General features: G+C 38.1%; 1 protein-coding gene across 2 annotated transcripts in view; it reads right to left on the bottom strand.

The window, feature by feature from the left end:
• myo5c.L (myosin VC L homeolog) overlaps positions 1–26,588 on the bottom strand; it is a 57,131-nt gene extending 30,543 nt beyond the window's left edge. The window contains exons 1-15 of one of the 2 annotated variants that reach the window (XM_018253069.2): positions 26,308–26,588; positions 16,468–16,578; positions 15,405–15,576; positions 13,408–13,552; positions 12,571–12,727; positions 11,741–11,884; positions 9,356–9,437; positions 9,155–9,262; positions 8,286–8,392; positions 7,936–8,201; positions 7,039–7,120; positions 6,105–6,245; positions 4,082–4,207; positions 1,655–1,738; positions 872–1,006 (exon numbers count right to left, since the gene is read on the bottom strand). In XM_018253069.2, coding sequence (XP_018108558.1) covers positions 872–1,006; positions 1,655–1,738; positions 4,082–4,207; positions 6,105–6,245; positions 7,039–7,120; positions 7,936–8,201; positions 8,286–8,392; positions 9,155–9,262; positions 9,356–9,437; positions 11,741–11,884; positions 12,571–12,727; positions 13,408–13,552; positions 15,405–15,576; positions 16,468–16,578; positions 26,308–26,337 — 1,890 coding nt within the window. In that variant the 5' untranslated portion in view covers positions 26,338–26,588. Of the gene's footprint in view, positions 1–871; positions 1,007–1,654; positions 1,739–4,081; positions 4,208–6,104; positions 6,246–7,038; positions 7,121–7,935; positions 8,202–8,285; positions 8,393–9,154; positions 9,263–9,355; positions 9,438–11,740; positions 11,885–12,570; positions 12,728–13,407; positions 13,553–15,404; positions 15,577–16,467; positions 16,579–23,348; positions 23,536–26,307 lie in introns of those variants that run through there. The other variant, XM_041586774.1, reaches the window with a different exon arrangement.
• Between the last annotated feature and the right edge of the window lie 520 nt (positions 26,589–27,108).

Here is a 27,108-nt window from a genome sequence, read left to right as displayed (position 1 = left end):
ATGCTTATCACATAGCATTAAATTCATACAGACAAAGACAAGAGGCACTCATCCATAATCAAAATGCTAAGACATGTGATACCAGTGGTGGCTTATAAAAAGCGCAACCATTTGGGAGTTTTAACCTTGAAAGCAAGTTGCAGATAAAACTTAGTCCCTGTGTAAAATATATAATGAAGTAGAAGAATTAGTAATGAATCAGGTTAAAGTCAGTGTAGGACTGGCCAGACCAGCTTAAATATATTGCAATACATGGATAAGCAATGCCTGTTTTGTTTAAAGGGGAGGGAATTTTCTAGTTGCTTTATGTACAAAATGTCTTAATGTCTTTAGCATATTGATTATGGGTGAGTGCAGAGGACCTCTTGTCTCTGTATAAATGTTGTGATCACAGTCTCCCTAGGCTTAGCTTTTCAACAGTTGCTCAGAGCCCACTGAGCATATGAGTGTCGCAGACACTTTCCAAGATGGCGACCCCCTGTGACAAGTTTGAAGTCCGGGAACATTGATGCTATTGAGAAGCTGAAACTTTAGGCTGGTGCTATAACTGCAGTATATAAAATATGGAATTTTTAGCCATATTCATTATTAGGGTTTAGTTCTCCTTTAATGAATCATGGAAGGAGGAATGCAAATGACTCTTTATGTTTCTGTGGCCATCTATGCACCCCGAACTGCTAACACAGGCTAAGAATTAGTCTAAACTTGCAGGCAGCATGTTTCTACCTTTCTAGATCTCTACAAGATTTTGGAAGCATTGCTGCTATGAACTTAGATTTATAATCTGCATTTCACCAGTTATACAGAAGTCATTATTTTGGCAATTGCAAATAAATCTTTAGACATCAAATTGAGCGTCAAGATTACCAACCTTGCTGCCCACAGTCATTCTGAGCTCTTTATTTGATGATTTTATCACAGGTCTTGCTGATTTCACATGGATTCCAGAACTGAATGCTGATGACTTGTTTGTGCTGTCTTGAAAAAAACTGGAGCACAGCTGAAACTAGAAATTGCAAGCAAAACATTTTCTTTCAGAATGGTTTCTGCTACTCTGCTACTACTTTGAAACATCTTAAAAGTCAGTCACTGCCACTAAGTACAATAGATCAGAATAGATTACCTGATCACAGATCACCTGTTTTGGCTAAATCACTGAATCAGCCTCTAGAGAGTTTTGGAAGTGGTGAACATTGATGGGCTTTTTTCCCCTAATAACTTGTACATTTTAGCCCATGTTTTGGCTGCTGTAAAATGCAACAACTCTGTTGGGAATACTGTTTTACATACACAATAGGTTGCATTACCCATATTAAACTTGCCATTTGTTGCTTTCATATTTATTTTATGACATGGCGATAGGGAGGGTAGAATCTGCAGGCCTAGGAGGTCCAAGGGGTGATGGACCCCAGTTATGACTATGGAAAAACAGATGCTTAAAAGAAAACAGATGGGTAGTCAGTGGTGGCGAGCCCAAGTCATACCCCTGCCCTGATCTATATCACAGCAGTAACAAGGACAACACCATTGTTTAGTTGTCACTGAATAGGCTGTGCTTCTCAATTTGGTGGGAGGCCTTTAGCCTCTAGTTTTCAGGAAATATCTATTTTGAGGTTTATATCAGGCAAGGCGTAGTAAGAGAAAATCCACAAACCTTACTAGATTTTAGAAGATCGATTAAAACATCGTACACAGTGTCTCGGTTTTTCTCCAAAAATCCATCACACTTGTATTCTACCTGTGCAAAGGAACATAGGAAAAAAGGTTTTAATATGCAGTGTTTTTATGCTATCAATATCAGTATACTAGAATAAAAACTATTTACTGCCCTTAAAGAAACACTCCCATCCAACAATCATCTAGTAAACCCACAGAAATTTAAAATTTGATCATAAAAAATAATTGATCCATGGAATCTTCCCATTTATGCCTTATTCAGGTTTTAGTTTGAAGACTTTATTTTGCTTATGTCTATCTGAAGAAACTCCGTGTGGGACATTCACTAAGAATCCGAGTAGTGCCAGCGTTCGCTTCGCCCGCTCTTCGCCGCACTTCGCCAGGCGTATTTTCACCAGCGATCCGCAAATTCACTAAACTCTGAAGTTGCGCTCAGGGGAAGAGTAAGGTTGGGAAGTTGCACTAGTGTTAATTCGCCTATTACGCTAGTGATGCTTAATTTGCATACAGCGCCAAATTGAATTTACAATGGAAGTATTCGTAGCAGCACTACACAAGCCTGGGAAACCTTCAAAACATCAAATAAAATTTGCCCTACACATGTGCCCACTGTATAGTTAAGGTGCCATGAGTTAGGAAATGTAGGGGGGGAAGGAGCCCCAAAATTTTTTTTCGATCTTTTTCAGCCTATCACCCATAAAAAAAAAAAACACCAGGCCTAAGGGTGCGAAGCAACACTATTGAATTTACGCCAGTGAATCGGCGAATTAACGAAAATGCGCAACGCTGGCAAATTCACGCTAGCATAAGGCGCTTCGTCGTTTAGTGAATTTGCCCCCTAAACTCTGTTAATTCCCTTGATTAATTTTAATAGATTGTATTAATATAAGTTCTTCATAGTAAGGAATTGAAGTCTTATAGTACACTATGGGGACCATTTACTTAGCTCGAGTGAAGGAATAGAATAAAAAAAATTTCGAATTTGAAATAATTTTTTTGGCTACTTCGACCATCGAATGGGCTACTTCGACCTTCGACTACGACTTCGAATCAAACGATTCGAACTAAAAATCGTTCGACTATTCGACCATTCGAATAAAAAACTTAGACCCCCTAGTTCGCCACCTAAAAGCTACCAAAGTCAATGTTAGCCTATGGAGAAGGTCCCCATAGGCTTTTGAACAAAAATCGTTTGATCGATGGATTAAAATCCTTCGAATCAAACGAATTGCGGTAAATCCTTCGACTTCGATATTCGAAGTCGAAGGATTTCAATTCGGCAGTCGAATATCGAGGGTTAATTAACCCTCGATATTCGACCCTAAGCAAATCTGCCCCTATGTGAGTCTCAGGTATAGAAATGTGCATTTCTAAAAAGTAGGGTTCTGTTTGCACTGCTTCAACTTTATTACAGTATATGTTGTACTTTCTTATACATCTATTTAGGCTTCTGCTGGCTATAGTATTGACTGTAAAGACTTCATATTTCTGATATACAATGTTGATCCTGCTATTACTCCATGGAAACTATTTATTAAAGTGTGTGAAATCAGTCACTAAAAATATACCAAACAGTAACATTTAAAAGTCATGTAAAATGATATGTATTTATAGCCGTGCTAAAATTTTTATGAAAATTATGTATAGAGTGTAAATTTCTGGTATAAAAAAATAGGTGTTTGGGAAAAAAGCTGCATAAAGACTTGTGTTTTACACAGTATTTTACAGCACTTTTTTATGCCAAAACTTGTTGCCTGGATTTGCTCCATTAGCAGCAATGGATTACACCTGATTTAGAGTGGTGTAAAATAATGGCAACATTTTAAGGGTTAGTCCGGTATAAAAAAACCACAAACTTTAGAAAAACACTAACTGGCTTAACTGGATCATTTCAGTGATCATGATACAAAGAAAAGACTTCGCAAAATGATATTTAGAATTTGAAGTCATAAACCATGAAATTAATATTTTCCTACAGGAAGAAAGGAAAAACATTTACATGACCAGCTTCCAATGCAAGCAGAAAACAGCTTCTGTTATAACATAATTTCTTCTGGCACATATCAAATATTTTTGATGAGAGCATCCTCTTAAAGTAAGGCAACTTAAGGCAAATTTGTTCTTTACAATGACACACATAATTACAGAAAGAGTTAACTTTAATGATGCCTTTAAGTGGAACTATGTTGGCTGCTTCAATTACATACATTTCCCCCTGTGAAATCAAATACTACACTGCCCATCAGACTCTTGTCCTAGAGCCTGGGTGATGTAGCATCCCTGCCCTTCCTGAATATAAGTATCTGACAGTTATTAGTTGTTTACCCTCAGGATTAGTGGTAAATGTTGTTTTTTAACCAATATCTGAAAATAAAGAGCATAGCCTGCATGAACAATTGGTTACCTTATCTGCAAAGTGTTGTATAATGAATGATCTGTTGGACATTCGGGGCTTTTCAAACAAGGGGTTCTTGTTGATGTAGTTATTATACAGCTTCTGCAACCAATTCTCATCTGTTCCTTGTGGCAGCTAAAATGAATGGAAATGATGAATGGCAAAAGGAAAACAGCAAGCCGAGCACTGCATGACATGCTAATTACAGAGTATCAGTAAATACAGAGAGCCTGTAAAGCAGAAGGTATTCCTGTAATCCAATAAACATAATAACTAGTGGTATTCAAAGGATTACTGCAGGAACGCTGCTTATTGGCAAACACATTCTTATCATATAAAATGTATAGAACAATATAGGAAGCAAAAACACTAAACCCTCCATTATTTGTACTCCTACAGTAGTACCCCATTTTACATTTATCAGAGGAAAGGTACAAAATTAAGTAAAGTCTGTGAAATTTGCTTCAAGTACTGAAAGAATATAAGCAGAAGAGTTACTTTTACTTTGAAATACAATATTCACTGTATTAATGACAAGGGTTAAGAATTGCAGCATTTATGGTACACTATGGGGGGCATGTGCAAGACCTCTCTGACAGTCACATCCACAACCTAAAGCATTGAGTGATTTGTTCATGACTGTATGAGGTGCAGACAAATTGTAATGGGCTATTTACAGACAGAACCATTGCAAATTATGCATCTGGTTAGTATTTTAAGCAGCTTAAAAATTAATAACATCCAAAAAGGACAAGCAGCCATTTTTGGGAAGATCAGGACAAAAACATTTAAAATGCAGGAAAACTTAAAATAAGTGCAATTAAACTTGAGATTTCACTGTATTTGAGTTTTCTTGCATATAAATTTAGCTGTACTGTACTGTATATTTCATATACTGTATGCACAAGTTAAAGGCAAATAAAACACTAAAACCTACTTATACAGCACAGGGTTGCCATACTGCATTCCACAACCAGAATCATTATAACATTTGAAACATAGCCACACAAATACCTGCATGCAAATAAAGTACTCTGTACCCTGATGACACACTCTTTATGTGCTGTGCTGGGGGGTATGAAGTAGACAGTTAAATCTGGCTGGCATGTGGGGCTCACACTTAATTATCTATTCTCGTTATTTATTTTGTTTTTATTTTTATTTACAGTATTAGCTTTACCATTCTGTCACTTTCTTTCAATGCCCCATTACTTTTCTTTCATGCTTTACTATTCTTTTACTATGCTTTACTATTCATCTCCCATTTTGGATTTCGCAACTGCTCAATGTTTGGACAGGTTATAAACCCTTAGTAACCAAACCAGCAGTGTAAATTCCGATCTTAAGAGTCAGTTACAGAACAAAAATGTTAATAATTCAAAAAGTATCCCTTTAGAGATACTGACACCAGAAATTAAACCTTTTTTACATCTATCATAATTTTGTCTTTGCATGCTATCTATAATTTTGCCATAAAATAATTTACAGTTGCTTTTACATTACCCATGTTCCTCTCTGAGGGTGCTGCCATATTTGAGCTTTAGTAGTCTGTTTGCATTAGAAACTCTAACTGACATATTGACAAGGGACAGTAAGGTTGGCAAAACATTCAGGTTTAGGAACTTCAAGTAACAATTACTTACAAAAGCAGCCCTATGAGTGAAAAACGATCAACAAGAGCTATAGGTAACTTTTGATGCACATTAATATTTTGAATAATCTTTTTATAGTGTCAGTATCACTAAAGGTAAAGAAACAGTCTCTATGTGCATTTATGCAAGCTGCACCCTTTAGGGGTTGATTAATAAAGTACCTAGAATTAGAAAACATGATTGCTTTTTTCCTACAATCATTTTTTTAATAACATTTTTTTCAAAACAACATTAGCAAGAATAAGAGCTCTCATGCTGTCCTACTTCATATTGCCCAAACCCAGCCCCTCAGTCTGTCTTATATAACTAAAACTCATACAAAATATTCATCTACAAGAAAATAGAAAACTCTGTTATAGTTGAAATCTATAAAACTGTACCAAGCATTCTTCATCTAGCAGGTCCAAAATACCCATCTTTGCTTCAATGAGGTCAATGACTATTTGATTATCATAAAAGTCAATGAGAGTCCATGGGATGTCTTCTTTCATATATTCTTCTTGCTCAAGCTTGAAAACATGCTAGGGAACATGAAAATAAATAGATTGTTTAGGTACAAGATATGAAACGTTTTAATTGCATTTAAGTGAAGATGCCGTAATTCCCGTGCAAAATAGTTGATGCACATTAATAATAGAGAAAAACATTTCTTGACATTCTTTTCTTTAAATTTATGCAGCAACATTGCTTCTGTATTTATATATATGACCCCTAATTTGTTCTAGGTATTTATTATTATATAATACACAAGAGCCATGAATATCCTCTAAATTAGATCTTTATAAACAGAGCTCATTGATGTCATAGGTTATAATCGGTGCTTAGTGATGTAATTTGTGTCGCATGAGTCATTGAAACTTGTGTATTATAATAAATAATGTTGTAAAATACAAGGATATCATAAGTCACTTTGGAGTTCTATGACCTGTATATATGCACAAGGCCTTCTGCCTCATGTCTTTAATTGATCTTGGAACTCCTCTGTGACTTATAATATCCTTATATTTTACAATAGGGTGTACATTATACCCTATAAACATTATATTAAACATTTTTATTATATTTATAAGTCCTTATTTCAATTAACCATGAAAAAAAGAGGTACTTAAGGGCAACAATGCCTTAATTCTATAATGTTTTCGGGTAGGCCGGAGTAAGTTTTATTTATCTGGTTCATGATAGAGTTAGGTGTATATTGACCATTTAACTCATCAAAGCAAGAAACAAAACATACATGGCGTGAGTGAGTCTTACATACAGTAATCTAAATTACATATTTAACAATTTATAGGGTGTACTGTGTACTGTACTTACAAGGTTGAACTGTTGCTGCAACTTCTCATTGGCATAATTGATGCAAAACTGTTCAAAACTATTAATTTCAAATGTTTCAAACCTGTCATAAAGAGATTTAAATATCAGCACATGAACTGTAACATGAATCTATTCAGCAAGCACCTGACATACGATACAGCAGCACCGGATAACCTAAACAGAACCCTCTTGCAATGAGAGATACAATTTATATGCTGTCCTGTAAAAGTGCAATACAGAAAAGTACAATCGATAGAGGTTGTGTAAAGGGAATGTTTGCCCATCTTTGTAGATGTAGCGGAATCAATGTATTGATATGTTTTACAGATCTGCTGTAGTTACAGCAATGTAACTTTACCACTGTGAGTTACTGTGGGTTTCTGCATAACCCAATGCAATAGGGAGCTCCTTCTCCTATGTATATATTGTGCTTCTCTTATTTCTTTCATTGAATTGAAGAAAAAACGCATTTTCATCTTAAATTGTATACGCTCCTTTTTTGTGGAAAATGGTTCTTTGCAAACTGTTTCTGGAGCTGTGTGGTAAATTGATTTTTATGAGGACAGTTATTACCATTATTCTGCTATTGTACAAGTGCACTCAGTGCAAAAGACCCTCAGATAAATTTTTTTGCCCCAAGGACAGTAGACATAGACATCCATTATTTCCTTTGCTATTAAATAATGAAGGATTTAGCATAATGTCATCTTCATAGGGGATAATTGTGATGCACTGCGTACTGTAGGGTAAAGAATAAGATTATGTAGCTGCCTTAAGCTGATCAGTTCTCTGAAACATATTGCCATCCTATTATAAATGAAATGAAAACAAGGATTCAACTTTTTGTGTATGAGCGATTACAATTTATGCAATAAATAAGGACCTAGAGTATCTTACCCATAAATATCAAGGACACCAATAAATGTGTGTTGTTTCCCTGGGTACTGTAATGCGTTATTTATTTTAACAATGACATGATCAAAAAGGTGGGAGTAGATCTTTTTGGCCAAAGCATCCCTTGCATTATCAGCTTGATGTTTGGTCATGGGCTTTATAACCATGTCTGATACGGTCACAATTCTCCGGTTGCAAAGCCACTGGGCCACCTTTGAGGTATCTAGTTCCAGAAGATCACAAAATATCTTCAAGTGTTTGTCATCTACCTGCAATCAAAGATTGGGGTTTACAAGAGTGTCTTTAGACACAAAAAGTTCTCCGTGGCTATTTAGCAATATCCTGGTTCTTACATTAACAGAGGATCTGTCATCACTGACACGTTTGATGTCCACGTTTCCTAAATGTAGGATAGCTGCTATGGTTTTAAATACATCCATCTGAAAGTCAGTGCTTAAACCTAAAAAGAAAAAAAAAAAAGAATTATGTTAAAACCCCAAATGTTCTAAGTCATCGATAACAGCTAAGTACTGTATATACCAGTAATTCTTACTGCACAAGATCTCTTGAAAAGAACCTGTGAAACCACAGCCCATATAATGAAGAATGAATATAAAAAGGAGGGCATGTGTGTTGGTATTGGTATCTGATTTAAAGAAAATGCATATATTCTGCCCATGTTTTAGAAGGCATCAGCAAGATTCACAATGGGCTACTGGGTTTCCCATCAAGTTCACAAACTGTTACCCATGAGTTGAAAATATAATGCAAAATTGCAGCACAAATAGAAGTCACACTCACTTGGAATTTGAGACACTTTTCCAATTTATTGAGTGACAAGCAAATTCAGTGATTTATGGAGATGAATCCTCCCTTTACAAGGAATAAGGGAGGGTTTATCCTCCCAAAACATTTCCTGACGTAGGGAGAATTTTAACTTTATTATTGGCCATTATGGGCCCACCTACATTCAAGTTACCAATTCATTTGTGAATCATGGTATCTGGGACACAGGATAATACAGAAATATAGCTTCAGAAGGCTTTTCAGTGGATATTGAAAAAACTTTGAGCATTAGATCAACAATAAGCTACATTTGCATGATTATTGTTATATAAGTCTACATTCCTCTGGACCCCACAGCCTCTGTACTCTTTCATATATTGTAGAGTCCTGCAGTGCTAGGCCATAATTGTATCTAAAAAAAACCTTACTGACTTACCTAATAAAGCAAATGTCTTTTGGGTATCTATCATATCTTTTTTGTCATCAACTCCTGTTATAACTGTGCAGCCGCCCATTGAAGTGTAGTTGAACTCTTCCGCTCTCGCTACCAATATAATTTATTAAAAAAAAGTTAATAAAAAGGATTTTAACAGATTCTTTGTTTGCAATTCTCAAACCTTATACTGACATAACATACTTAGATGAAGGTGTCCAAATTCCGGTTTGTTGGCAGAAGCACAGAGTTGGTAAAATATGTGGTAATTCCTTTCATTTTCTGACTGCAAAAAAGAAAACCGATATTTTTCAGGAATAAAAGCTTGAAAGAGTATTTGTAACATAATGATTTTGTGGGAAATACAGTCTTTACAAAGAATACAAAGATTTTACTCTCCCCTAGAATTTGGGAAGACAGGCAGCTTGTATTAGAGTCCCTCCAGGTAGAACACTGGTGTTCAAAGGCGGATTGTTATCACCAGTATATCTTGAGCTACTGACAACTCAACCCTGAAGCAGAGCATTATCTACAAACTGCACCATTAGATTATAATATGTGGGTACTTTCCATTATACATTACATTTTTTTCTTACTGTAATGCAATAAAGACAGTATACCCTAACATCAAAAAGGGCTTGTGCTGAACCAATTTTATGCTTATTGTTTTTATTAGGAAATATCTATGGTTTATATTATTTCTTGCTCTAAACAGGGAAGATCTAAAAATGAAACTAGTCACATTCTACTTTCCGGGCCCAATGACCACATTCAAACAAATTAGCAGCCACTGACAAGATTCTATATAAATAAACCCTCCCTTTCATCAGAAACAGCCTGTTATTGTTTAACATAAAACACAGATCATTATACAGAGAGCTTCTCAGACCACTGTTAGCTTGTTTTCAAACTAAACAAATTAATCAAAGTAAAGATATTTATTTCACAGTATCCCTGGGCCAGTTCCATATATCAAACACCAGAACATTTGTCAGGATAAATGTAGAAGCAGTTTCAATTTAAAAAAAAAGTGTGAAAATGGGGGTCCCTTTAAAATAAAATCCAGTGGTAGCGTATTAAAGAACCAGTAAAACCAAAAGAATAAAAGCGTTTTTTAAAGTAATTAAAATATAATGTACTGTTGCTGTGCATTGGTAAACATTATATGTTTGCTTTAGAAAGACAACTATAGTTTATATAAAAAAGCTACTGTGTAGCTACAGGGGACAGCCAATCAAGCTACAAAAGTATTAAAGGCAGAGGCTACACAGCAGATAACGGATAAACTCTGTAATACAATACAATGGGATTCTACAGAGTTCATCTGGTATCTGCTATGTAATGAGCTTTGAATGGCCGCCATCATGGCTAAACAGCAGCTTGTTTATATAAACTATAGTAGTGTTTCCAAAGCAAACCACCAGTTGTACCAGTGCAAGGAATCAGTACATTATATTTTAATCACTTTAAAACACTTTAATATTTTGGTGTTAATCTTCCAATTACAAGATGGAGCTTTCCTTCCCAACCCCTGCATGGCTAATACCTGCTTGCTGCTGGAATTATTGTTTTTATGTTCTTGGTTGCAGTTTACAACTGCTGCTGGGCCTGTCGGTGCCGTGCCATGGCCCCCATCCACGGCAAGTATCTGCTTTCTGGCTGGCTGGGAGAAGATTAGGCAAGGCATGTGTCCTTAATCTGTGTGCACTCAAGCTCTACATGCCGCTTTAGCTTTAGAGAGCTTGAATGTACAAAAAGTACAGATGTGCTTGCGCCTTGCTACCCTGCCTTATCCTCTATAAACCAGCCAGAAAGCAGGTACTGCCTATGCAGGGGGGTGGGGCAGCACAGCACCATACTGGGCCCAGCAGCATCTGCAGACCTGCAGCACAGTTAAAGAAGTTTTTTTAAACAAAATAAAAACAAAAACTGAAAAAGCCCCATGGGCCCCTAAGCAAAGTGGGTGCCTAGGCTATAGCCTAGGTTAGTCTATGCATTAATCCGCCCCTGCTTTTAAGAATTAAAGGTGGTCTTTCTGGATTGTATGACTGATGCTAGGTTACATCAGGCAATAAATGGACAGAGCTGTGTCTTTTACTCCCTTGCTTCTTCTTGTTACAATAAGAACATGCAGTGCTCCCTGTCAGGCGATCGGTGACACACACAGAACATCAAAAATATGGTGGCATGAAGTAAACAATGCAAAAGTGCTATATTTATGGATAAGTATGATCTAATACCTTCAGATTCTTTGATCGTCATTTATTAGTATGTAAATACGGTAATCTGTTGTTTTTCCTTTAGACTGTATAGTTCTCTTTTAAACATTTTAATTTATTACACAAATCAGATGGTCACAAACAGTAACACACACAGGTATAGGACCTGTTATCCAGAATGCTTGTAACTGGGAGTTTTCTGGATAAGGGCCTTTCTGTAATTCAGAGCTTTCTGGATAACAGATTTCTGGAAAATGCTCTATCAGGTAATTAAATCGTTTTTTCCAGTCTTTATATTTTTATTAAGGCAATGCTCACTTCAGCATACAAGAGAACACTTTGGCACAGTATTACAGTTTGTTCCACTCACCTGAAAGACTACGCGGGATTTTTCCAGAAGATACGTTCTCAAGTTTGCACCAATAATTTTATACCTTCTGTCAAAACTGATTTCGGTATACTTTCCAAAGCGACTGCTGTTATCATTTCGAGTCGTTTTTGCATTTCCAATAGCCTACGAGCACAGGGAAGGAACAGTTGAATTTTATTGGAGCCATCAGTAGAGTTTCCAGACAGCAATATCTTTTTTACAGTTTTTCAGTGTGAGAGGTTCAATCATACCTTTTCTACAAATATTGCATGATATTAATTGCTAAATGAATCCCAGGCAGCCAATTCTGTACTTTTGAATTAACTTTTCTTAATATATTTTTATGTGTATACATACTGTATAACAGAAGTGCTTTGGGGGGAGGAATACAAGATCTGTTGCAGATAATAGATTAACAAGTACTTTTTAAATGTAATAAAAATTGAAAGTAATATTCCTTTATCCCTTTCTGTTTTCTTGTTTTTGAAACCTGAAACAATGTAGCAGGGGGCAGGACATCAAAAGTATTCTGAAAACATTAATTTTGGACTCTGCTGAACAGTTCAACAGATATTTCTAATGAACCCACTCTATTAGGGAGGGACTGCTCTATGAAAAGGCACTAGTATCCTGTCCGTATTCTTATACAAGATGAACCTAAATAATAAATAAACAAAATGAACCCAAATAATAAATGTACAATAATTTAAGACTGTTTACTCAACAGCAACAAACCAGATGGTAATCTCATCTTCAAGTAAAATGATAATTTCCCCCCACAAGGTACAGAGACCAAGTAAGCATCATCACACATTCCTACATCTAGATACCTCTGTTATTGGATTGGACGCCAGCACTTTATCTTCCACATGTGCCTTGCTGCTTGTTTTACTGACTGTGGCAAAGTACCGCATAGCATATCGCGCTGACACTGTCTTTCCTGCTCCAGATTCTCCACTAACAATAATGGACTGATTCCTATTGTTCCTGTTGTTAGAAAGAAAAACCCAGTTATCTGCATTTGTATTACACACACATACCGATATATCGGTCCCAACTGTGTTGCACTGATGCCATAGTTATTAAAGGGATCAAAGAAACATATAAATGAGGTTTATGCTGCAATATTTGTGCTGCTCTTGATTAGTTTGCTTTGAGTGATTTTATGGCTCCAAAGAAATGTAAACATAAAAATGGCAATGCTTTGGGCAGCAGTGAGCCAAGTTTTTCAAATAAAGTCACACTATACATGTGATTCCAGACATTCTGTGTGAATACTAACTTGCAGTTTGACCGTCATTGAAAGCTGTACAAAAGGTGTGCTGCAGTGGTCAACTGTAACTGAGAACTGAAATTGGGCCTTACTAATTAAAGGTAACTAATTACTTTCCAAGACCCTAAATATAAATAGCAATTAAAATTGCTGGTGGTACATTGAATTTACAGAATAAGCACATTGTGGAACAGAGACCGTGTATAGTAATTTTGATCCATTTATTTAGTTGATTTTTTACTTGTTGATACTCCATATAATGCATGTAAATGTGAGCCTGATAGTGTGAGATCTTCACAATAAAAGAGTTTTATGGAAGCTTGTATGGCCCTTTAAATGGCTTTGCCACAATGTTCTTCCCTGAGGACAATTTTACAAGATAAAATTTACATACCTTGCCATTTGTTTGTAGGCCTCTTCTGCAACAGCAAATATGTGTGGATCCATGTCTCCCATATTCTGTCCACTGTATGCATGAATAATTGCATCTCCATATATTGGGAGCTCCTTGTATGGATTGATTGCAACCAAGATAATACCTGAAAAAGTACCCAGTGAATTCAACACACATTATCACATTAGTCATACACAGAAATACTTGCGGGGTGTTTTTGTTAGGTAATCATAGCCACATTTCTGCTGCATATTGTCACATCCATTTTTAAGATCACTTGGAGACACTGAGGCATTCGTACACTGGCTAACCCATTTAGCAGAAGCAGCTATGCCTGTAGCCTGTTTCTTAAATGTGTCTCAAACCCCACCCCAAAAACTCAAGCACAGATTCTGTATTAATAGTATTTTATAATTGTGTTCATAATGTTGGTGGGCAGTTATGTGGCAGGCTGAGTAGAAGCATCAATAAACAAATTAGCGCACAGCTGTGCCATGCCATAATGCCATTACTGTTACTCTTTATGGTATCACCAACAAGGCCTGATCACTGGAGCTGAGAATGTGCAATTTCAATTACTGCTCCAAAACATTTACAAACTGTGATCCCCTATAATTAGCCACATAACATGAGCGACTGCCACATAGTACTGACACTGCAGGATACAATGAGAAACATGGCCCATTACCGGAAACCCTGTCACTATAGTATTATTACTATCACTATATCACTGAGGAGCCGCTGATGAGTCAAGGTGGTAAAATATGTCTGCAGTTAATCAAAGTTTATATATATATATATATAGTTATTAGTTTATCCTAACAAACCATAATTAAGATTTTTCATAGCTGTAAAATACTCTGCAGCCTTGAGATGGGAGTTTGGTAATAAACTGCATAGCGTGGGAAGTTTCTGAAACCGGACAACTCGTGAGGATGTGTTGATCTGTTGAATACTGAGACTTTACAGCATGACTCACATTGTTTAACTGAGGTTAGGCTACAATTATGTACAGAGCTGGCAACTCCTGCCCCTGGGCCTCAGAAACTAACATTAGCCCAAACAAGTTGAGTAAGTACAACACAACTAAGTGCATCCATTTTGTAACTTAGTGTGGTAGGTCACTCAAAATACTTTCAAGGGAATATGAATCAATGGCATAAGGAAAAGTGTTGATACAATAAACACTCCTCCCTCTAAGCAAATGATTTTCCCTTTGTGCATTGTTAATATATCTCCTATTAACATAAAGTACTTATACTGACAATAGAAAATAATGGCGTGTTATGCCGTTTACACCATTGCAATGTGTGTAATAATCTACTTGAAAAAGCAGGTATATTGCCCAAAAAAAAGTCACCTTCAAGCAGGTCTTCTGTGTGTATTATTTTTTTTGGTACCATTTAGGAACTACAAGTTCTGGTTCCCCATGTCAGCACTGTGCAATATGTTGGCGCTATAAAAATACATGTTATTAATAATAATAATATGTCTGACAGCAGAATGTACGAGCATATTCAATTCAACACAGTCACTGACTGCATGCTCTCCTCTCTACAGCACAATCCAATGCAAAGTGTGTAAACATGGTGACTAAGAGTGCTGTCATTTGTACTTTCTATTGGAGCAGGCGCAGTGATGATCATGATCAGACATTCTGGTGTCACACATAGCAGGGGAACTGGAGATAAGGGTTAGTCCACATGAGGAGATTCAGGGCGATGCGTTTTCAATAGTCACCAGGAGACAAAATCTCCCTGAATCTCCTCGTGTGGCCTTACCCTAAACAGTACTGAAGTAATAACATATAAATCTTAGAAAGCTGCTTGTAAATGAATGCCTAAATTTGGTGGGAAACCTTTACTTCCCCTTTTAAAAATCCTATGTATCTAGTAATTCCTGCCCATTTCATGCTCCTTTGCTCTGTATAAACCAGGATGCAGTCGAAACAAAGAACAATAAGAATTTTATTTAGCCGATGATATTAGCCTGCTTACCGCTGTATGTATAGATAACGTTGGACTCCACAAACCGAACTTTGAGATTGTGCAGAACAGCTGGCTCATGCAAATAACTGAGGGCCGTGAGATCATTTTCACCAACAAGAATATCTGGATTTCTTAGAGGGGGAAGAACCTGCTTTTCAGGATCCACTGGGTACTTCAAGTTCTAAAAGAATAATTTAATTAAATGTCATTACAGTTTATTCATGTTAATACACACATACTACAAATATCCTATACAATATATTTGTATAAATGTCACTTTAAAGGTGCTCTTATGAGCACTGCACCAAATTACACTTTAAACCATTCAATATTGAAACTGTGTATTATAAAAAATAATGTACCCCATAAAATATATTAGAAATCACCTCAGCGTACCGTGACCTCTTTAAAAGCACATGATTTGCTCCCTTATTTGATGATGTAACACCTCTCATTTTCTTGTATTTTACAACAGGAATTGTATGGTTTCCTATATTATTATTGCCCCCATCTCCATTTATTAATTTTAATTTATTAAAAATTAGAAACACAAGTCCATGCATGTAGCCGTAAAATTGTATAGACATGTAAGTGGTGCTCTGTTTGGTGCTCCTGTTACTTATAGAGAAAATGTATAACTCCTATAAACCATAATTCAAATCGCACTCACGTGAACAGCAACATGCACTTGAGGAAGGAGGATTGCAGCCAAAATTTTGCTGAGATCTGAGTAAAAACATCAAAACTACTGCAAGTTGCTGGTCATGTGAGTGCCATTTGGATTATAGTTTATTGGAGTCTTTGGGCAGGTGGATGAGAGCAAAGTACCAGGGGAGACACTGGGAGAACACAGTTTTGTTATGAAACCACAAGGCTCAAATGCTTTCCATTGCACAAGTTTTTTGCTAAAGCCTTTAAAGGGGTAAAATATCCAACCGGTCGGTTATTATAAAACTTACTATTTAGTTAGAAGGGTTTCACCCCCCCCCCCCAAGGGGACCATGGATTATTAGCCCAAGGCAGACCCACCTTTGTGTGACATATTTAGACAGATAACAAAGAGAAGCCTTACAGTTCCATCTTCCAAACACAAATGGAGCACAGTGTCCCCGATCTTAAGATCCTTTGTAATTTCAGCAGAGCGCCACACTTCCTCTGTATCGGGGATCCAGACCCTGTTGAACTGAAAAAGGAACTCAAATTGTAACTTCGGTTACATGTGACCAAAAGAATACTGTATTTGCACATTTTGTCCCATAGGGAATATTGTTCTCTTTTTCTGACACTTTGCAAGAATAGATACAGTTCAGTACAACAATGCAAATAACTATGCTCTGAATGCACAGTATTCCTACACTGCTTGGCAGTTACATTATTTTGTTTACTCTCTGTATTTGTATGTTTTCTGTCTGGGACAGATATATGCATGGAAATGGTTAACAGGAACAGGAAGTTATAGGACGACAGACTGCTTCAAATTCTTTGTTTAAAAGTTACCTAATTTACCAAAGGCAATTTCCATGTGTTTGATAGACCTGTTAAACCTGTATAACCTGTGTCTAGACCTTGAGCCCTGTATAACTGTAGGAGAAATCTCAGTGATCGTAATATAAAACCAAGGAAAAATATTCTGGTTCAAATAACTATAAATAAACATCCAAGTTTTCTATATTCTTTAGATCATCTATATCCTGTAGATTACCTGTGACCTCCTTGGCTATTTGGCACAACATATTAATAATGTTTCATTAGTATTAGTCTGGCCAGAAACATCATGAGCTACAAAGCAAACACATCAAGGTTAGACTTACACAGGGGTCCTACATCAGGGCCAGGTTTTGGTGCTGGTGGACAGTAGAAAAGACAATCTCTACTGACATAATTTCAACTCAATTAAAGAGATACCGACACCAGAAATTAAACTCTTTTTTACAGCTATCCTATTATTGGCTTTGAAAGCAACTTATAACTTTGCCATAAAGTATTTACACAATGCGTTTACATTACCTGTCTGATGCCCCTTGTTCCTGTATGAGGGGGCTGCCATATTTGTGCAGCAATAGTCCTCTAACTGACAGACTGAGATGGGTCAGTCGGCTTATTTATTAATACACTTTCCCGGAAATGTTGTTTGCACGAAAAAATATAAAAGAATCGTGAAAAATCTTAAAAAAATCATATTTTCAGCATTTTTCCGGATTTTTCATCCGATTTTCTGGATTTTTTTGGATTTTTCACTCGAAAGCTCAGAATTTTGCTCAAAAACTTTGGGGTATTGCACATCAAAAAATCATTGGGACTTCTCCCATTGGCTTATATGCAACCTCGACAGGTCTAAGATGAAGGATTTTCAGATTCTGACTTTTCACATCCTCAGGGTTTAATAAATTCCAAAAAATGTGTGATTTTTTTTAAAAGTCAGATTTTCTAAAAAGAAAAAAATCACACATTTTTCGTGATTTTTGCATTCGGAGTTTATATGATAGTAAATAACCCCCTAAGGGATCTATATATTATGCTGTGTAAAAAGTGGAGTGAAACATTACTGGTGATGCTCATAACAATCAACCAGTAAAAACTCGATAAATAGATAGGACTGTGCAAAAAAATGTTTCTATTAGAGTTAGTAAACTAGAAATGTAATGTATAAAGGCTGGAGTGAGTGGATGAATAATATAATAACCAGTTCCTGCTTTACGTCTCTCTAACTCTGAGTTATTCAGCAACTTGGGACATAACTGTTCAGTGAGTTTTCAATTGATCCTCAGAATGCAGGTCAGTTCCAAAAGCAAACAGTTATGACCCATATGTCCTCCTCTCTAAAGTCATTTATAGATTAGTGACTGGCAACCAATAAGAGGGCTGCAAGCAGGAATTAGTGTTCGGACTCCATCTTTTATAGATTACATTTTTGGCTAATTAATTATATTGAAAAGATTTTTTATTTTGCACAGCCTATCTATTTACCCAACTTTTATTTTTACACTGAACAATTCCTTTTTACTATCCGTTTAATATTCAGATGAGCCCTGCCTAGCATCCCAGTGTGCCAGACTCATAGTCATTTGTACATTTCTAGAGCAACAGAAATGACATAAGCGACAGATGCGTGAGGGGAACGATTTGTAATCTGGATAAGGTCGCGGCTACAAGAAAATAATCCTGAGCACCCAAACACCTCCATAGGTAAATGTAAACGCTCACACTAATATCTGTTCTACAGAAGCCCAGCCTCACAAGTAAACACAGCATAGTTTACTCTAACAGTCACATAGAGATACACCCTTCACTGCTGAGACCTTCCCTTAAGCAGGAAAAAAAATATAGACGGTTTAACAAATGGAATACATTTAGGTGTTTGCTTTGTACATGTAGAGTTTAAAGAGGAACTGTACTCTACTTACTTCTAATGTAAGGTTTACATGTATTTGTTTTTTTATATCAAAATTCAATAATTACTAGAGCAGCTAGTACAATTTCACCCAACCACACTGGTCATACACTTGTTTCTCATGGCCAAACCCTCCTGTTAAATGGCTGCCCATTACATGGGCATATACATATATACATCGGAGCAGAGGAAAAAGGTATCATTTTTACAAATAATAGTTGATCAGTCTAATAGTCATATAAATGGAAGTCCATAATCAATATTACAGTGTAAGCTTTGTGAGCAAAATCTATTGTGCTCTACATTAGAACATTTCTATTCTGCATAGGTGCATGTAAGCATATCAGTTTTCACAAGCACTCCCACCTCTCTCCATTCTCTCACCATGGTGCCCAGTACTGGGGAGATCCAGATCCATAGAAAAAGTAGAATCTGGCACACAGAAAAAACGAACAACAAGGGAAAACCCCTTGTGCTTTACTGTGCCATACAACCTGCAGAGCGATTTGTGCAGTTTGTATGACACAATAAAGCACAAGAATTTACCCCTTTGTTCAGTTTTTCCTAGTGCCGGTTCTTTGCATACCAGCAGGCACATAAATAGCAAACCACTGACCAGAGACCTGACGCAAATCTGAACTTCAAATTGGAAGAAGAAAACAGTTATGCTTCCTGAATGTGGTATCAAGGCACCTGCTTATGAATGATATGTGAGTGCAATTTTATTTACCGTATATACTCGAGTATAAGCCGACCCGAGTATAAGCCAAGGTACCTAATTTTACCTACGAAAACTGGGAAAACGTATTGACTCTAGTATAAGCCTAGACACAACTACAGCCCTGTCTCCCAGCAGCGCACATTCTGCCAAAGCGACCCCCCAGCGATCAACCGGACTTCTTTGCAAAGTTGATGGTGACAGAGAATTGCCAAACGGATTACTGTGTGCATTGTCCCACTGTCCCACTACCATGTGCAGAGGGTGCTGTGTGATATTGCCATCACTGTTAATCTTTCGTATAACCAACAGAGGGCGCTGTGTGATATTGCAGTCACTGTTAATCTTTCATATAACCAACAGAGGGTGCTGTGTGATATTGCAGTCACTGTTATTCTTTCATATAACCAACAGATGGCGCTGTGTGATATTGCAGTCACTGTTATTCTTTCATATAACCAACAGAGGGCGCACTGTTATTCTTTCATATAACCAACAGAGGGCATTGTGGGATATTGCAGTCTCTCCCCAAGTGAACTGTTGGTATAGGAATGATTAAAAGTGACTGCAATCTCCCGAGTATAAGCCGAGGTAGACTTTTTCAGCACATTTTGGATGCTGAAAAACTCGGCTTATACTTATACTCGAGTATATACGGTATAAGATTATTTATTAAAAAGGTTTTTACACGATATTGAGCACATGTCTTTAGAACCAACCGATGCCTACAATGCCTAAAAAGGTGGAATAATCATTATCAACGCTAGCAATACTCCTAAACGTTTGTGAGTATTCATTTCGAACACACAGAAGGTGCCATTGCATATAAAAGATTGGTTGAAGGGCAAGTTAACCCCGCAGGTGAAGGGAAATACACACTTTGCTTAATAAATAATTCCAACCCCACAGAAGGGTGAGACGTCTAACAAAGAAATACTATACTATATACTATTACTTTTCTTTTTTTCTGTCTACCCCGAACTTATAGCACTGGTTCATCTACATAAACATGGGTAACACACATGCTGGATGCTAAATAATCAAGGACAGCAAGGGTCTGTAACAACAGCTTCCTCAGAGCCAAGGAGCAGGGCTGAAAATTAACTTCTGCAGCTCTATCCATGGTCCTAAGAAAATGCTTGCATATTCAATTCATTTATGAATTTCTTAAAAGCATGTACAGCTACAAGCACTCAGCTTTCCTTCTCTGTGTTGTTTATTTCCACAGTTTCCTGATAATTCTTCTAAGGACTATATGTTACTGGTTAGTTGGCTTCACTTGATATAGCTGAAAAAAATGACCATTTTGTCATCTTTAGGCTTTATTTTGCTAAAGAGTAAAAAACTTGTAGCCCCCACCTAAACACTAAGGATTGCACCCAAGCACTCTATGTTCCAGAACCCCCAGTGATTGCTGTGTTAGTTGTGCCTACATCATTGCATTATGTCAAAATGATTCTAAAACATTTCCCAGCTGTACCTCCCATGAAAATAAAAGAATTTCCCAGGAGTGGCACTGGAAGAATTCACTGAACATTAACTGAACAGTAATATGGACATGAGAGAGGTAGTGCAATATAAACATGTAAAACCTTGTGACAGTTTCAGGAAGTTCCTTAAATGAGATCATACAACTTGTGCACTCACTTCTGTTTGTTTTGTGCATTTACCCAAAGTCATTACCGGGAATGGAAAATACCAAAAGGAATCTTCTTATAAACAACATTCTAAAACAACACTCAGTACTGTATTTATTTACAAGAATACAACAAGCAGCACCTGAACAGAGCTCACATAGTGCCAGAAAGTCATTCTGGCCACCAACCCAGTGGGCACAATGACATGATCATTATGGGGACCCTGTCAAGAGAGGACTGAAGCAACTTGTTGATCCATTTGGGATTTTCAAACGTCCCTGATACAACTTCCCATGCTTTCTGTCATTGATATGAATGGAAACCACCTATAAATTCTCAGTACAAGAAAGCACCTTTGACAATTCCTCTACTGGCTCTGCAGGCTAACTTCTATTGCTAAATGTTTTAGACAGGTGAGCAGTTTTTGACACATACATGAACAGGTATGAGATATAATATCAAGAATGGTTGGGACCTGGGATTTTCCAGATAAGGGGTTTTCGGTAATGTACAGCACAATATCTTAAAAGGGTTGTTCACCTTCCAACACTTTTTTCAGTTCAGTTGGTTTCAGATAGTCCACCAGAAATAAAGACTTTTTTCAATTACTTTTTACTTTCTATGCATGAGCATTTTATTAATATTGAAGTGTAAAGTTTCATTTTTCACTTTCTAAAGCAGATCTGGGGGGGGGGGGTTGCCGACCCTGTAAACTGTTCTAAATTGATACATATAGGGGCTGATTTATCAAGGGTTGAATTTCGAAGTGTAAAATACTTTGAAATCGAATATCGAAGTCGAAGTATTTTTCACCGAATCTGGCCATCGAATGATCGAAGTAAAGTCGTTCGAAACGAATGATTCGAACAATTTTATCGTGCGATCGAACGATTTTACTTCGATGTGTAAAGACTTAGAAAATGGTTGTAGAAGGTCCCCACAGGCTAACATAGCATTTTGGCAGGTTTAATTTGGCGAAGTATTGAAGTTAAAGTTTTTTTAAAGAGACAGTACTTTGATTATCGAATGGTCGAATATTCGAACGATTTTTACTTCGAATCGAATTTGAAGTAAATTCGAAGTCGTAGTATCCTATTCGATGGTCGAAGTATCCAAAAAATTACATTAAATTTTGTTTTTTTCTACTTCGAAAATTTCCTCGAATTCACTTCGACCCTTGATAAATTTGCCCCATAGTTGATGCATTTCTTATCTTTGGCCCTGCTGAGCAGAATCCCTGAATTTCATTACAGGCAGCTGTTAGAATTGATACAATAGTTGCTAATATTCCACACATGCTGCTGAGAAATGCATCAACTAAATGTTGCAAAATTGTAACCATTTAGAGTCTGCACCTGAATTACTAAAATGCCAGACTGAAACGCCAGAGAGAGGGACATTAAACATTAAACTTAGATTTTGAAAAAATGGTAAAAAATAAAAACTGGATGTTAATTGAAAAAAGTCTTTATTTCTGGGGAACAATCTGAAACCAATTGAACTGAAAAAAGTTTTGGAAGGTGAACAACCCCTTTCAATGGCAACAAGTGGCAAGCAAGTGATTGTAATCATTTACCACCTACCCTGGACTTGCACTCTTAAAAAAAACACACCAGCCTGGGGTAATTTGAGTTTAGTGCTATACCACCATGTTTTTCATATTTCCTTATATCGCGTCTGATTTCTGTACTATGAATATGCCCTTCTAGGGCCAGTGCAAAGTACCAGGCAGGTTGGAAAAAGATGGCAGTGAGCGAATTGCATAAAGCACTTAGGGATAGTTTTTTTTTTAAAGATGAGGAGCACAGGTAAGAGGTGAATGACTAGATTGATGGGGGGTGGCATGTTACAACTTGACACCTGCAAGTGATGGGGGTATTAACAACTTGGCTCACACCAGTCTTCCTCCATTGACTTCTTTAAAAATGTCTGAACAATCGAAAAATGCATGCATTAGTTCCCATTAAGTACAAGGTATTTTGTCTTTTGTTCCCATCAAGTAGAAGTTATACATGTCTATGTTACAAATGAAAAAAAATTGTCAAAAAAAATGTTTGTTTAAATAGAAGGCTAAAGGAAAAATAACTACATTCATTTGGAGCCCTCTGGATGAAGGGTTTTTATATAATAGATCCCATACTTGTTTATCCCACCCATACAAATTTACCATGTTACACGTTTGCCATTTCCAGCTCACAATACTATACCTTCTCCTTGCAGTGCTGGGGGTCACTATGTAGCATTTAATGCCCTAAGTTAGGTCCTGCTTGCAGGGAAGAGGTGCGTGTCTGATCCGTGCAGATATCTGATGTTATATGAGGGAGCTGTAGGAACGCCTGCTGGATCTGCTTGTTTATTAGCAATATAAATAGTGCAAGCCCCAAGGCTATTTTATGGTGATAGTGTAATTAAATTACCACAATGCAGGATACAGGAGCAAGCAAAAATACCAGCAGCTTTCTAGACTTCAACCTTAGACTTCTAGGATCCTCTTTTACAATTTAAGGACCCAGGACTTCTATCTATGGCATAGACGAGAGCCACATTTACTATACCCGTATACATTAGTATGGAGAATGTAGCAAAAGGTGCAAAGTCTGCTACAGGTCTAGCCACCTATAGCAACCAATTAGCGCATGAGCCCCTACACTAACAGTAATCTCTAGCTTGCTTTAATCCTAGCTCCCCCCCATCCTCTTTCCTGCAGTGCATCTCACTGACCTCCTAGCAGCACCAATGGGGGGAGACCATGATGCATTTGCCCCTTTGCCTTTTTAATTGCTCATTGTAGGGCTGAATTTAGTGGTTGCAGGTCCAGGCAAAAAAGCTTCTGTAGTTTCCAGTGGCATAACTAGAAGTTACTGGGCCCGGCACTAACATTTAGATTGGGCTGCCCTAAAGTTAGAATAAAAGCATTTTTCACAAACATGCAGTATATTGAAACTACTCAACCAGTCTGGGCCCTCTAGTGGCCACAGGGCCTGCGGGGAACCAATTTCTAAGACCTGGACCAGACCCGAACCTGCAACCCGCAGCCTGTGACCCGAACCAGAAGGGACATCATCAAAAGTGGGCTGGGACAAAACAAATTTTGTAAAAATTTTAAAAGGACTAAAATATAGACAATATAACATAAGATAAGAAATTTAGATGAGACCCGCAACCCGAACCGCAACAGGCAGACCCGCATCTATACCAGCACCTGAAAATCCTACCCTCATTCTGCAGGGTACCTGCTTTTTTTCTGGGTAACTCGCGAGTACCCGACCCGCTGCAGGTCTCTTCCACAGGGCCTGCTTCCTCTTTAGTTATGTCCCTGGTGGGGGCCTAATATTTATAGTTCGGCTTTTCTGTTCCTAAGCTCTTCAGCTGCCTGTGAATTCTGGAATTTCACAAAAGCTGGGCCTTGTAGGTTGAACAGTGCTGATATGATACAGACACCATGTTACCCTACAATACATATTCTCTTTACAGTCACATCCCCTTCCCAGAAAAGACAGTGAGTAGCACTAACTAGGAAACTGCTGTAGCATAAACATAACAGGGAATCTGTACAAATCCCAGCATGTGGCCTGTGACTAATGACTACCTAAGATGGGTGCACATTTGATTTTATTTTGGTGATAAGCCCAATACAATACCTTTTCATTTATATTATTTCATTTTTATTAACCAAAATGTACTTTTGTACCTTTAAGGAAGCCCATACTTTACACATAATACTGCTAGTTTGGTGTGTTGCTATTTTGGATAAATTGACTAGCGGTTGCATAGGCCAGACTGTCAGACATTGTAGGATGTGGCCACTCATATAGTTAGTCACATTCAGGGCTGAAACATAAATCTCAGGAGAAGCACACACTGGAAATTCAGCTGAGGTCCCCAAAAATGCCACCGGAGGCACTCAATGACTACATTGGAGCGTTCTTGATAGAAATAAAGAGAACAGGTGTAGGTGGCAGCCATTCATACAGGCAACTGCCAGCTGTAACACAAGGACACCCTAGTGTGGGACACAGTTGTCTGTAACACAAGGACACCCTAGTGTGGGACACAGTTGTCTGTAACACAAAGACACCCTAGTGTGGGACACAGTTGTCTGTAACACAGGACACCCTAGTGTGGGACACAGTTGTCTGTAACACAGGACACCCTAGTGTGGGACACAGTTGTCTGTAACACAGGACACCCTAGTGTGGGACACAGTTGTCTGTAACACAGGACACCCTAGTGTGGGACACAGTTGTCTGTAACACAAGGACACCCTAGTGTGGGACATAGTTGTCTGTAACACAGGACACCCTAGTGTGGGACACAGTTGTCTGTAACACAAGGACACCCTAGTGTGGGACACAGTTGTCTGTAACACAGGACACCCTAGTGTGGGACACAGTTGTCTGTAACACAGGACACCCTAGTGTGGGACACAGTTGTCTGTAACACAAGGACACCCTAGTGTGGGACACAGTTGTCTGTAACACAAGGACACCCTAGTGTGGGACACAGTTGTCTGTAACACAGGACACCCTAGTGTGGGACACAGTTGTCTGTAACACAGGACACCCTAGTGTGGGACACAGTTGTCTGTAACACAGGACACCCTAGTGTGGGACACAGTTGTCTGTAACACAGGACACCCTAGTGTGGGACACAGTTGTCTGTAACACAAGGACACCCTAGTGTGGGACACAGTTGTCTGTAACACAGGACACCCTAGTGTGGGACACAGTTGTCTGTAACACAGGACACCCTAGTGTGGGACACAGTTGTCTGTAACACAGGACACCCTAGTGTGGGACACAGTTGTCTGTAACACAAGGACACCCTAGTGTGGGACACAGTTGTCTGTAACACAGGACACCCTAGTGTGGGACACAGCTGTTTGTGCACCTGAGTGGGTGGAGGAGCAAGACAGGCCAGTGATTCCAGCCATAGCCGGTAAATTCTACATAAGCCGAAAGACAGATCGATATACAAGTCACTACTCTCTGTAACGTTATCCTTACAGAAATGAAACAGTTAAATAGACAGCTACAAATAAGTATGATAATATTAGTTTAGCGCTATACGGTGACCGTGGAGTTCCGGCGCAAATAAACCAGGGCGCTGCAGTGCAGGAGCGGCTGGAAGCAAAGTAATGCAGAGTGAGAGGGAGGGAGGGCTCACCTGAGTGTACAGCTCAGCTAACAGCGCCATGGTGACCTGTGGGCAGGCGGATCCAACCAAAGCGCCTGAATTTCGGGTTCCTTCTAGATTCCGCACAGGCTGCCACTTCCCCCTCACCGGCTCAAACTCTCCCCTATCCTGGAAATCGGTGACTCCGGGCGCGCCTCACCTCCTGCAGCGAATTGAACGCGCATCGCCTGTCCCCGGCACTGAGCTGTCCCCACAGCGACCCCGCAGGGATGACTGTACTTACCTGGTCACCTGTTTAAAGTGACAGTACCCGTTTCCTCCTCCTCTTCCTCCTTATACGTTTTGTGTTTTGATAGACTCAGCTCACTCCAGCTTAACTTCTTAATGGAGTTCACTTCTAATGTCATTTATGTAAATATTATATCCTTGAACAGTTTGCAATTGGTCTCCATTTTCAAAGTTTTGTGTGCGTATGTTTTCTTTCATTGTTTATCTTTTTGTTCCTCCGTTCTTTGGTTTCCAATGTAAGCAGCTATCTGGTTGCTAGGATCCAACTTGCTTGAACAACCAGGCAGTTGTTTAAAGGGATTGTTTCACCTTTAAATTAACTTTTAGTATTATGTAGAGAGTTATATTCTGAAACTATTTGCAATTGATTCAATTTTTTTTATTATTAATGGTGTTTATTTAGCTTTTTATTCAACAGCTCTCCAGTTAGCAATTCCAACAATCTGGTTGTTAGGTTTCAAATTACCCTAGTAACCATGCATTGATTCAGGGTCAGACTGAGGGGGTCAGGGCCCACCGGGGCTGCCACATCAGGGCCCCCCC

The sequence above is a fragment of the Xenopus laevis genome, chromosome 3L, assembly GCF_017654675.1.
Source record: "Xenopus laevis strain J_2021 chromosome 3L, Xenopus_laevis_v10.1, whole genome shotgun sequence".
Taxonomy (NCBI): Eukaryota; Metazoa; Chordata; class Amphibia; order Anura; family Pipidae; genus Xenopus; species Xenopus laevis.
Note: the sequence above shows the minus strand (reverse complement) of the source record. Positions and strands in the feature narration are given on the sequence as shown.